At 41.2% G+C, this 13057-nt stretch overlaps 1 protein-coding gene across 8 annotated transcripts in view; it reads right to left on the reverse strand.

Annotated features, from left to right (window-relative positions):
* dpy19l3 (dpy-19 like C-mannosyltransferase 3) overlaps nucleotides 1-11127 on the reverse strand; it is a 120183-nt gene extending 109056 nt beyond the window's left edge. Inside the window, exons 1-3 of one of the 8 annotated variants that reach the window (XM_068049328.1) lie at nucleotides 10896-11127; nucleotides 8065-8195; nucleotides 4594-4718 (exon numbers count right to left, since the gene is read on the reverse strand). In XM_068049328.1, coding sequence (XP_067905429.1) covers nucleotides 4594-4718; nucleotides 8065-8158 — 219 coding nt within the window. In that variant the 5' untranslated portion in view covers nucleotides 8159-8195; nucleotides 10896-11127. The other 7 variants (XM_068049325.1, XM_068049324.1, XM_068049323.1 and 4 more) reach the window with 7 other exon arrangements.
* Between the last annotated feature and the right edge of the window lie 1930 nt (nucleotides 11128-13057).

The raw sequence follows: 13057 nt of genomic DNA on the forward strand, positions 1-13057 counted from the left end.
GTGAAAGGAATTGAGGGAGCAGAATTCTTGAGGTATATTCAGGAGAACTTTTTTGCCCAGTATACAGCAAGTCCAACAAGACTGGGGGCAGTTTTAGACTTAGTTTTAGGAAATGCAGATAGACAGGTGGAAGGAGTCGCAGTGAGAGAGCATTTTGGTGGTAATGATCATAATTCAGTCAGTTTTAACATAATTATGGAAAAGGACGGAGATAGAACAGGAGTTAGAGTTCACAATTGGGGCAAGGCCAATTTTACTAAACTGAGGATTGATTTAGCGAAAGTAGACTGGAAACAGCTACTTGAAGGTAAATCAGTGTCAGAATAGTGGGAGGCATTCAAAGGGGAGATTCAACGTAAACATGTTCCCACAAAGAAAAAGGGTGAATCTAAAGCTCCATGGATGTCAAGGAGCCTACAGGATAAGATAAGGCAGAAAAGAAAAGCTTATGTCCGACACCGAGAACTCAAAACTACAGAAAGCTAAGAGCAGTATAGAAAGCGGAGGGGTGAAATCAAAAAGAAAATTAGGAAAGCAAAGAGAGGGCATGAAAGAATATTGGCAAGCAAAATCAAGATGAACCAAAGATGTTTTATCAATACATTAAGAGTAAGAGGATAACTAAGGAGAGAGTAGGGCCCATAAAAGACCAAAAAGGTAACCTATATGTAGGAGCGGAAGATATTGGTATGGTTCTCAATGAATATGTTGCGTCTGTCTTCACAAAAGAGGGGGACGATGCAGATGTTGTCGTTAAGGAGGAAGGGTATGAAGCATTGGATGCGATAAACATAGGGAGAGAGGAAGTATTCATGGGATTAACATCCTTGAAAGTTGATAAATCTCTAGGGCCAGATGAAATGTATCCTAGGCTGTTAAAAGCAGCAACAGAGGAAATAGCAGAGGGACTGACCATCATTTTCCAGTCCTCGCTGGATACAGGTGTGGTGACGGAGGATTGGAGAATTGCTAACATTATACCTCTGTTTAAAAAGGGAGTGAAGGATAGACCGAATAATTACAGGCCAGTCAGTCCAACCTCAGTAGTGGGCAAATTATTGGAATCTATTCTGAGGGACAGGATAAACTGTCACTTAGAAAGGCACAAGTTAATCAAGGACAGTCAGCATGGATTTGTTAAGGGGAGATCTTGTTTGACCAACTTGATCAAATTTTTTAAAGAAGTAACAAGGAAGATAGATGAGGGCAGTGCAGTTGATGTGGTCTACATGGATTTTAGCAAGGCTTTTGACAAGGTACCACATGGCAGACTGGTTAAAAAAATAAAATGGCATGGGATCCAGGGAAATGCAGCAAGGTGGATACAAAATTGGCTTAGTGGTAGGAAACAAAGGGCAATTGTTGACGGCTGTTTTAGCGACTGGAGGGCTGTTTCCAGTGGCGTTCCGCAGGGCTCAGTACTGGGTTCCCTGCTTTTTGTGGTGTATATTAACGATTTGGATGTAAATGTAGGGGGCATGATCAAGATGTTTGCGGACGACACAAAGATTGGCCGTGTGGTAGATAGCAAGGAGGATAGCTGTAGGCTGCAGGAAGATATTGATGGTCTGGTCAGATGGGCAGAAAAGTAGCAAATGGAATTCAACTTGGAGAAGTGTGAGGTGATGCATTTGGGGAGGTCAAACAAGGCAAAGGTATACAAGATTAATAGGAAAATACTGGGAAGTATAGAGGAAGTGAGGGACCTTGGAATGTCCACAGATCCCTGAAGGTAGCAGGACAGGTCGATAAGGTGGTTAAGAAGGAATATGGAATTTTTTTCTTTATTAGCCGGGGTATAGAATATAACAGCAGGGAGGTTATGCTGGAACTGTATAAACCATTCTTTAAGCTTGTGTGCAGTTCTGGTCACATCATTCCCGAAAGAATGTAATTGCAGTAGAGAGGGTACAGAGGTGTTTTACGAGGATGTTGCCAGGACTGGAAAAATGCAGCTATGATGAAAGATTGGATAGGCTGGGGTTGTTCTCCTTGGAACAGAAAAGGCTGAGGAGATCTGATTGAAATGTACAAAATTTTGAGGGGCTTGGATAGAGTGTAGGTGAAGTGTCTATTCAGAGAGGTCAGTGACAAGGGGGCATAGATTTAAAGTGATTGGTAAAAAAATTAGAGAGGAGATGAGGAAAAACTTTTTCACCCACAGGTGATGGTCTGGAACTCACTGCCTGAAAGGGTAGCTGAGGCAGAGACCCCCAACTCATTCAAAAGGAGTCTGGATATGCACCTCAAGCGCCATAAGCTGCAGAACTACAGACCAAATGCTGGAAGGTGGGATTAGAATAGGTGGATCGTTTTTCAGACGGCACAGACACGATGGGCCAAGTGGCCTCTTTCTGTGCCTTAAACGTTCTATGATTCAAGGACCCTGCCTCTCAACGTTGGGCAGTTCACCGCATAATGATACTTGAAGTCACATCTGAAGCACCTATTAACTGTTCCTTGGGCATTTTTACAATTCATTCGGCTTTATTGCTGTTCCAACTCTGTCTTCTGCTATAACAGCAATTTCTGCTAAAAGTGTTTTCATCCTTATTTTGCCTGTCTTTAATCCTTCCACTGTATTGGCACCTGCACCCATTATCTGGACCCTTTCAAAATCTGGCAATCATTGAGTCCTCTCCTCTTCTTCATTGGCACCGCGGATTACTTGCTTCCACTCTGGTTCAGTTCGTTCCATCAGGTCTAACGAGTCCAATGCGTGGCATTTGAAGAGTTGGATAGGCAAGTTACTTGGGGAGCTGTGTGCTCCTTCCGCTGCCTTTACTTGGCTTATGTGTGCTCCTGTTGAAATCTCACGAGGTGCTTAGTACCTTCCTGAATGCACCTTCTCGACTTTGGGCGGTTGAGAGATAGGGACTCCCATGAGTCGGTGGGCATGTTGGATTTCTTCAGGAGGGCCTTGAGAACATTCTGAAAGCATTTCTTCTGTCCTCCTGGGAGTCTTTTGCTGTGGCAAAGCTCAGAGTAGAGCAGGTGCTTCAGGAGCCTGGTGTCAGGCATGCGAGTGACGTGGTTCACCCAGCGAAGTTGGTTTTTGGCGATTAGCACCTCGATGCTAGAAATGTTGCCTTGAAAGAGGATGCTGACATTAGACCGCCTATCCTGCCAACGAACGTGAAGGATTTTGCAGAGACAACATTGGTGGTAGTTCTCCAGTGTCTTGAGGTGCCTGCTGTAGATTGTCCAAGTCTCTGAGGCTCCTCTATACTTTGTGTCACTGCAGAATGTCCCATTTGTTCTATGAAGGCTGAAGGAAATGATTGCTTCCCCAGGAATTTTTTCAAGGTAGCAAACATCTGATCACCAGGGCCTGCCTCGCCGAGAACCAAAAGTCAGTTATAACCAGGAGACTGTACATATGAGACAACTTAGCACAATCCAGCAATTTAAATGCTAGTACTGATCCAGGGATTCCCAAACTGAATTTCATCAATCTTTTACACAGTCTGTTAAAGTCCATGATACATTCCTCCATGGAATAACCATCTGTTTTCTGAAATCTACCACAGTCTGACCATGCCTCAACTGCATCTACCAAATCATCTTTCTTGTAAATTTCATCCAAGAACCTTCCAAATCTTCATCACTATCCAACTGATGGGTATCCAGCTCACAAAATACTTTACTTCTGAAGGAAGTGACAATGCCAAGGCCATACCTCGTTTCCTCTTCGTTAGGAACATAATCCGTGTCCACATATCCACTTCATTCTTCCACTGGTTATATGATTCAGACTCCGAGAACATCGACAAGAAATCATACCCCAGCAATCTACATTTTTCGTCGGCCATTTTTCACAATGGCTACCAGGAATGTAGTTTTCTGTCTGTTTTTTTTTCCTAGCTTCCAACTTTTACCTTTAGACAACCATTCTCTGCTACCATGTTTTACTCCAGAAAGCCAGTTGGTGAAGGATAGAACTGGAGCCCATTTTTACACACTTTTATATTTAATTACAGAGTTACACATTACAAGTATCCAAACCCAACAACCAGTTTTCATCTGTGTCTATTTAGAGGAGCTCAAGTGAATTCCCAGTTAATGCCCACCACCGGCATACAACTAATTGCAATTAATCTATAATTAACGTAGGCAGAGCAAGGAGTCTAACTGGGCCAAGTTCTAGCCGTGCAGGAGTAAAAACAAAGCAAGGAAAACTGATAAAAATAATTGAAAAAAAATAAAATGAAAATGTAGAAAATAAAAAAGACTGCCCTATGGGTTTTTGGCCCTCTGTGGTATCACATGGTTAGCCTCTATCAATGTTGACACCAGTTTGATCCATACTACATGGCATCATGGACAATCAGCAATGTTACAAGCTCACTACAGTATTAGACATATTAGAAATATACACAGTATTAACAGACATTTACAGACAACATTTTCAGTATATAGAATATTCAATGTGACAGATTAAACTAAATGACTGATTACTATACAAATCGGGTAGAAAAAATTCAAAATCAAAACAACTGATAACATGCCTGTTTACAAAAAAGACAATCCTCCCAACACCATTTTTGTTCACTTATTTAATATTAGTATTATTTACACATTTGGCCCTCTTACCTGGATAGTAGAAAACCACAGATCATTCTCATGCAAGGTAGCAACATAAACTGAGGTGAGAAGTCCTAAGAAAATTGCCATAAATCCACCAACCAGGAAGGTTATATGCTTCAATGCCACTGGACCTATGGATTACACACTAGATTACAGGAAAGTAAAACAATGATGTTCAACAACTTACTTGAAAAACATTTATTTCAGTATTTTTATTTCATTATTGCCAGAATAGAAATGACTTGGAGTCTTAAAATCCTAGTTGTACTGGATCGAAATCTCAGGCCAAATGCTAATAATAATTACTTCCTTAACCTCATTAAAGTCTGGTTATTTATGTAAAATAGAAACACTATCAAGAAATAAGAATACTCCAGATCAGCTCATTTTTAAAATGTTATACGTAACCGAGTAAAATTGTTGGGGACAACCAAGGTTAATAATAGCAACCTCAAGTCTTCTTTGACATTTATAGTATAAGACTACTTCTACTTAAAGTAGTTCCTCAATGTGCCCAATAGTCACAACAAGAAGCTACCAGAGCCTCAGCAGCAACACTGGAAAAGAATACATGCACAAACAATTCTGAGAGCAGGTAATGTCAGAGAAAGGTCTATACAGTCCAGAAAACACAAAGTGCAATGCTGGCCTGTATGAACAGCTGAATGTTCAGTATATCCATGACCTGAAAAAATTAGCAATTTTCTAGCAGCAGCTTGTACGATGGTACTCCACCCAGCAGGAGGCATTAACACAGTCAAAGCTAGCATAGACAGAAGCACTGCAACATAAATGCGGCATTACAGAAAGCAGGAAAACAAAGAGAAAAGCCAAGATCAATACGTATTGAAGTAATAAAGGCAAGGAAAGCTATCTGGTATGCATAGTCAGTATTTGGGAATAGATGAAAACCAGACTTAGAAGTGCACTGGCCACATCCTAGTACACAGACAATTGAGTCCGAGTCAAGGTATGCATGGGTAAGAGATAAAAAAACAACAGGTTTGGTAAACAGCTAAACACTATGTGGATGAATTCACTAGATACAGATAAATAACGTGAGAACACAGAAGCCTATAAATATGTACAAACCTCTAAACATGTACGGTCAGTGTACGAATGTAGAAATGTACAGATGCAAATACACGTACATAGAATTTACAGCACAGAATCAGGTCATTCAGCCTAACTAGTCTATGCCAGTGTTTAAGCTCCACACCCTACTTCATCTAACCCTATCACCATTTCCTTCAATTCCTTTCTCCTTCATCCACTTACCTAGCTGCCCCTTAAATGCATCTATGCTATTCACCTCAACTACTCTCTTCCAGTTGATGCCATTCTAATACTATCTAGGATCCAATGACTGAAGCTGTTGTAAACAGTGATGATATTCACTCACCTTTTTCTTTCACAGGATAGCTGACAAAGTGATACTTAAATTTACGAGCAATTTGAGAAGTTATTGAGTTATGTCTGATAGATCTCTCTATAAACCTGTACTGCTTTGAGTTAATATTCTGAATTATGTTGTCAGCAAGGTTTCCAAACTGAACTTGAATGGGGGCATTCCATCCTGGAAAAGCAATCTGGTCTCCACAACAAATGAAACACACACAGCTTGCTCCCACTTAATTTTACATATTTCAGAGGCAAAATAAAGGCTTAGATCCATGGAATAGTTTCACTAAATAAAACATCAACTGATTAAGAACGTAAGCAGGTTTCACTCGATTTGATTTCAGCTCCAAAATTATACTCATTCTGAATGCTCAATCCAGCTGAAGCAGCATTGAACTATGCAAATCTTTTATTAGGTTTTAATTTTAGTTGAGATGCTATGCAGTGTTTCTAAAATAATGCTCCACACTTTCTCCTTCCATCACAACTTTCTTGCCAATGACATCGTCTGTTACTGAAGGAGATGTCAAGTCATTACTTTATGCATTGGCCACTGTCCTGAGCTGTCATCCATCACCTATGTTGCACAGTACACTCCAAGACCAATGTGCCTCTGCTTCCATACCTTCATCATGGTGCAGCTCACAGCACCATACAAAATGTCAAGTGAACATCAACCATATACACTCTTCTACATCTTTCCACCTTTAGGGTGATTTCTTTCTTCCTCTAGAGTGGTTTCATAGGCTATCAAACAATGTGACATGACGTGGAAAGGCAAAGCTGAGATGGTAGAATTATTTAGGAAGAGATAAATATAAAAGTGATAATGTGTAGACATCAAATTACAGCACAGAAACAGGCTGTTCAGCCCAACCAGTCGCTGTTGGTGTTTATCTTCAGCATGATGAGGGAAGATGAGGAGAATTTTGTTTTGCAGCAAGTTATGATTTGGAATGCACTGTCTGACAGGGTAATGGAAACAAATTCAATAAGAGCTTTCAAAAAGGAATTGGATACATACTTGAAAAAGAAACATTTGCAGTGCTTTGGGAAAAAAGTGGATGCGTGAGACTAATTGGATAGCTCTTACCAAAGAACCAGGATGGGCGAAATAGGCTAAATGGCCGGCTTCTGTACTGTAGGATTCTATGATTTCCATGAGAAGTAGTCCTAATCCCACGCAGCCATCCTATTCTCATATCTCTTCATTCTCCTTTCCTTGAAACACCTATCTAGCTTATTCTGAATGTTAATGAAAAACAGAAAGTGCTGAAAATACTCAGCAGGTCTGGCAGCATCTGTGGAGAGAAAAACAGAGCTAATGTTTCAGGTCGAGTTCTGATGAAAGGTCATCGACCTGAAACATTAACATTGTTTCTCTCTCCACAGATGCTGCCAGACCTGCTGAGTGTTTCCAGCGTCTTCTGTTTTTATTTCAGATGTCCAGCATCTGCAGTATTTTCATTTGCTTCTTCAATTTTGGTTTGCTTCTAACCTCTTTACCAATCAAAGCCATTCTGAAATTTAAAATAATCTTTTTCTAAAAAGTACATATTTATTCTCTAACAAATGTCCCATTGTTTATCTACGGTATTGTGGCAATTTCCTGTTACACTTCACCTCAATTAACTCATTCCCTATCTTTCTAAAACCTGCCCAATCCTGACATTTTCCTTTATTTCAACCTGAAATCTGATCATATTATGGTTATTACTCACAAGGTGCTCATCCACATTCAAATCATCTATCTGACCTATTTCATTACTCTTAACTATAGCTAGCAACACCTTTCCCCTTGTAGGTATTTAAGACATTGTTTGAGGAAAGTACCCTGAACACTTTTATGAAATCAGTTTTCTTTTCACGCTTTTCCCGTACCAACGGATCTGAGAGCTGGATGAGGGAAATGCATCGCCGTGAGGTCTTACGGCATCAATAATTATAACCAAGCTAGTGTTTGATTGGTTTTCCATTTATTAACTGACATACTAAAAGATACAATTGCTAAAATCTGGTTCAAAGTCATTCATAAAAAATTTTGTGAGCTTTTCCATCTACATGTGGAAAGCCTACCAGTTGTTGGCTTTACTTTAGGCTGATCATCCTCCTGTTGTTTTGGACGCTCTTCAATGCCTTTGGCAGTCTTCCTTCGTTTCAAAAATGTCATGGTTTAGCTTGCACAGCTTCTCAGAGATTATTGATCCCTGAAAACAGTGATTACAAATATTAATAACAATAATTGTCATCATATAAAATCTTCCATTTCAGTTTTGCACAGATTGTACTTGTGATCCACTGACTATAATCTAAAGTTAGTTTCATGGACAACTACAATGCTTTTTTCAAGTTTGCATAGAACATAACAGCGCAGTACAGGCCCTTCGGCCCTCGATGTTGCGCCGAACTGTGAAACCATCTGACCTACACTATTCCATTTTCATCCATATGTCTATCCAATGACCACTTAAATGCCCTTAAAGTTGGCGAGTCTACTACTGTTGCAGGCAGGGCGTTCCACGCCCCTACTACTCTCTGTGTAAAGAAACTACCTCTGACATCTGTCCTATATCTATCACCCCTCAACTTAAAGCTATGTCCCCTCGTGTTTGCCATCACCATCCGAGGAAAAAGACTCTCACTATCCACCCTATCTAACCCTCTGATTATCTTATATGTCTCTATTAAGTCACCTCTCCTCCTCCTTCTCTCTAACGAAAACAACCTCAAGTCCCTCAGCCTTTCCTCATAAGACCTTCCCTCCATACCAGGCAACATCCTAGTAAATCTCCTCTGCACCCTTTCCAAAGCTTCCACATACTTCCTATAATGCGGTGACCAGAACTGCACGCAATACTCCAGGTGCGGCCGCACCAGAGTTTTGTACAGCTGCAGCATGGCCTCGTGGCTCCGAAACTCGATCCCCCTACTAATAAAAGCTAACACACCATATGCCTTCTTAACAGCCCTATTAACCTGGGTGGCAACTTTCAGGGATTTATGTACCTGGACACCAAGATCTCTCTGCTCATCTACACTACCAAGAATCTTCCCATTAGCCCAGTACTCAGCATTCCTGTTACTCCTTCCAAAGTGAATCACCTCACACTTTTCCGCATTAAACTCCATTTGCCATCTCTCAGCCCAGCTCTGCAGCCTATCTATGTCCCTCTGTAACCTACAACATCCTTCGGCACTATCCACAACTCCACCGACCTTCGTGTCATCCGCAAATTTACTAACCCACCCTTCTACACCCTCATCCAGGTCATTTATAAAAATGACAAACAGCAGTGGCCCCAAAACAGATCCTTGCGGTACACCACTAGTAACTAAACTCCAGGATGAACATTTGCCATCAACCACCACCCTCTGTCTTCTTTCAGCTAGCCAATTTCTGATCCAAAACACTAAATCACCTTCAATCCCATACTTCCGTATTTTCTCCAATAGCCTACCGTGGGGAACCTTATCAAACGCCTTACTGAAATCCATATAGACCACATCCACGGCTTTACCCTCATCCACCTGTTTGGTCACCTTCTCAAAAAACTCAATAAGGTTTGTGAGGCACGAACTACCCTTCACAAAACCGTGCTGACTATCGCTAATGAACTTATTCTTTTCAAGATGATTATAAATCCTATCTCTCATAACCTTTTACAACATTTTACCCACAACCGAAGTAAGGCTCACAGGTCTATAATTACCAGGGCTGTCTCTACTCCCCTTCTTGAACAAGGGGACAACATTTGCTATCCTCCAGTCTTCCGGCACTATTCCTTGTCGACAATGACGACATAAAGATCAAGGACAAAGGCTCTGCAATCTCCTCCCTGGCTTCCCAGAGAATCCTAGGATAAATCCCATCTGGCCCAGGGGACTTATCTATTTTCACACTTTCCAAAATTGCTAACACCTCCTCCTTGTGAACCTCAATCCCATCTAGCCTAGTAATCTGTATCTCAGTATTCTCCTCGACAACATTTTCTTTCTCTACTGTAAATACTTTTTCTATAGACAAAACATAAGGGAGAAGTGATTTGTATCAAGGTGAATATCCATTACTTTCAGGAACCTAAGAACTTTATCCGTGACCCTACTTCATTGATGGGGAGAAATATGAAGGCATCAGCAATAGCATGGGAGATAGGACAGCTTGAAGCAGCTACATACGGGGCCAAATTTTAGACAGTTACTACCAAGGCCAGTTATTCCTGTTTCATCCCCCACCTCCTAACTTGAAACAAAATTCCAGCACTGTTTGTGAAAGAAAGACTAGCAATTACATAGCACCGTACATATTGCAAAGCACTTTACAATCAATGATGTACTTTTGAAATGTAGTCACTGTTGCTAGGTAGGAAATGTGGCAGCCAATTTCTGCACAACAAACTCCCATAAACAGCAATGCGATAATGAGCAGATAATCCGATTTTGTGATGTTGACTGAGGGCTAAATGTTGGCCAAGACACCAGAGATAACTCCCTTGCTCTCCTTCGAAATAGTGCCGGGGATCTTTTAGGTCCACCTGAGAGAGAGAGCAGACGGGGCCTCGGGTTAACAGCTGTTCAGTAAGAGCGCGACACACCGGTAAACCATCCACAAGCTGACAGTGGATTCCAGGCCCGCGGTGAGCTCGCTGGACAGACTCTCAGCGGCTTCAACTATATAAAATCTCTTCCTCGGTGCTCCCGGCCCAACCCTACCACAGAGAATCAAATACGGAGAGTGGAATCTCCACTGACAGCAGCTCAACAAGCGACATTTTGGGAATCAGTGCCACTAGTTTCTATTTCCGGGTCGGGGGTCCCGCTTGGCGTCTCCAGGGTAACGGGCAGTGGGAGAGACAGCGGAGGGCGATGGACGGTTGGAGGCGGAGCTGCTAATTTATATCGAGTAGCACCTCATGTCTTGAGGTGTCGATGCTTCCAGTAGCTTCTGGGTTCTGGTCCAAGTTCCCATCCTTTTATTCTCTCCCTTTACACTAACCAGCCGTTGTAATGATCCGGCTCGACAGTCCCACTTTTTAACAGCAGATAATTCCACAGTTCACAGGTGTTCACTGTGAAATTGTTCTTTTCCCGACTGTTGTCGCCACCAAAACAGACAGATGGAACCTTGATTTAACGGTAAATTACAACGGATGCAAAACTGCACAGCAGGAGTACTTATTGGTTTAATGTAGTATAAAGCCTGAATGATGAACTCAAACACACAATCACATGACCCAGAATTAAACTGCGACCAACAAGAGCTACGCTGACGCATCTGGTGATTAATTTGAACGCAGGAATAATTTGGTCTGACAGAAAAGCATAGTACTTCAAAAACATAAATGTTGACTTTCTTTTGAGCTGGCACATCTATTTCAAGCTTTGCACGAGGTCCATTCCGATTCAGAGGAATTGGAGTGTGAAATGTTTGGTAAAACATCTCTTGCATTACAAAAGTATGTTAGCCAGAAGTATTGAAGTCCAGTGACTAACAGAGGAAGCAATATTCTAAACTTTTATTTCAAATCTGAGTTCAGTATTTGCTAGTTTATTGATAGGAACTTGTTAAAATAGTGCCATTGGAAGCCCCTTTATTTCTATTTAATATATAATCACTATTACATTTTTGTTAAAACATTTTGCATTTTTGTACCCTTTTGAAATTGATATTAAATCATCATATGCTACATCATGTACACATGAATAACCATTGTGACAACATCACACAACAGTTTAAAAAGGCAATGCAGTTTTAGAGTGCATAACAAGGACTTTGAGCACAAATCAAAGCAGGTAATATCCTGACTCCTTCTCAATGCTTTACAGAAAAATATTGTAACTCTTTTTGGTTTATGGACAAAAATCTATACATGGTCCAAAGGAGTGCAAAAAGAACAACTAGGATTATTCTAGAACTAAGATCTAAGTGCAATGAGGGGATATTGAGGAATCTTTATTTATTGCATTTACTTAGGGTATATGTGGAGATACCGAGTGACATAAGTATTTAAATTTGTAAGAGGAATTTATGAGTTGAACATTGTAAATCTTAAAATAAAGTACCATAACAAGATGTAAAAGTAAGGCTGAAAATTATTCTGAAGACAGTAAGTACAGTAAGATTGAATTGCCTCAAAGTAATTGATGCAATTACAGTAGACTTAATCAGAAAGGGTGGAATTGTTTATGAAGGTTTGAGGGCCATGTCAGGATTAGAGTTGGAATTGAAATAGTCGTAAGTTAAAACGGAGATGGGGGATTGAAAGAAATGTGTTTGCACCAAGGTCTGGTGATAAGGAACATAAGAATGACTTAGTTGGGCAGAGTGTTTTTCTGTCCTTTTCTTTCTGTAGAGTATTTAGAATATGTGAAAATGGAGTACTTATACTAAAGCAAATGTGAAGTGGTGACCATTTGTTAACACAATTACATCGAAATAATTGTCTTATCATGTGTTATAAGATATTGAAATGATGTCATAAGCCAGAAGAGTGTGGTTAAAGTGTGGGATATACTAGTTGATAATGCAGTGGCAGGTATTTGAAGTACTGCAATGCTTTGGATGCAGACATAGAGCTCTGAGGCCTACTTTGCATCCATTATTCCTAACACACTACAATGCAATGTTGCACTCCAGCGCACCAATTGTGTGGAACACACATTAAGTTTGGGGTTTTATCTTGGTGACAGGGGTCTCGACTGCCAGCAAGAGCCCCCCGTCGCCTCCTCTGGGGAAGGCCCACCGGATTATGTGCTAATTAGGCATTCAAGTGGGCAGCGGCAGGAATTCCCTGGGATTAAGGACCCCCGGAAGGAAGTCCTGCCTGCTGAGAGCTGTTGGCCAATCAGAGGCCGGCAGCTCTTTAACTGAGCAGCAACTCTGTGGAGGCGGTGGCTGATGAAGGTACTGGACTCACCAGAGGCACTGGACCCAGGCCACAGGTAAGTCAGGGTGGGAGGCGGTGGCATAGTGGTATTGTCACTGGACTGTTAACCCAGAGACGCAGGGTATTGCTCAGGGGACATGGGTTCAAATCCCACCACAGCAGAAGGTGGAATTTGAATTCAAGAA

This window comes from Heterodontus francisci, chromosome 17, assembly GCF_036365525.1.
Source record: "Heterodontus francisci isolate sHetFra1 chromosome 17, sHetFra1.hap1, whole genome shotgun sequence".
Taxonomy (NCBI): Eukaryota; Metazoa; Chordata; class Chondrichthyes; order Heterodontiformes; family Heterodontidae; genus Heterodontus; species Heterodontus francisci.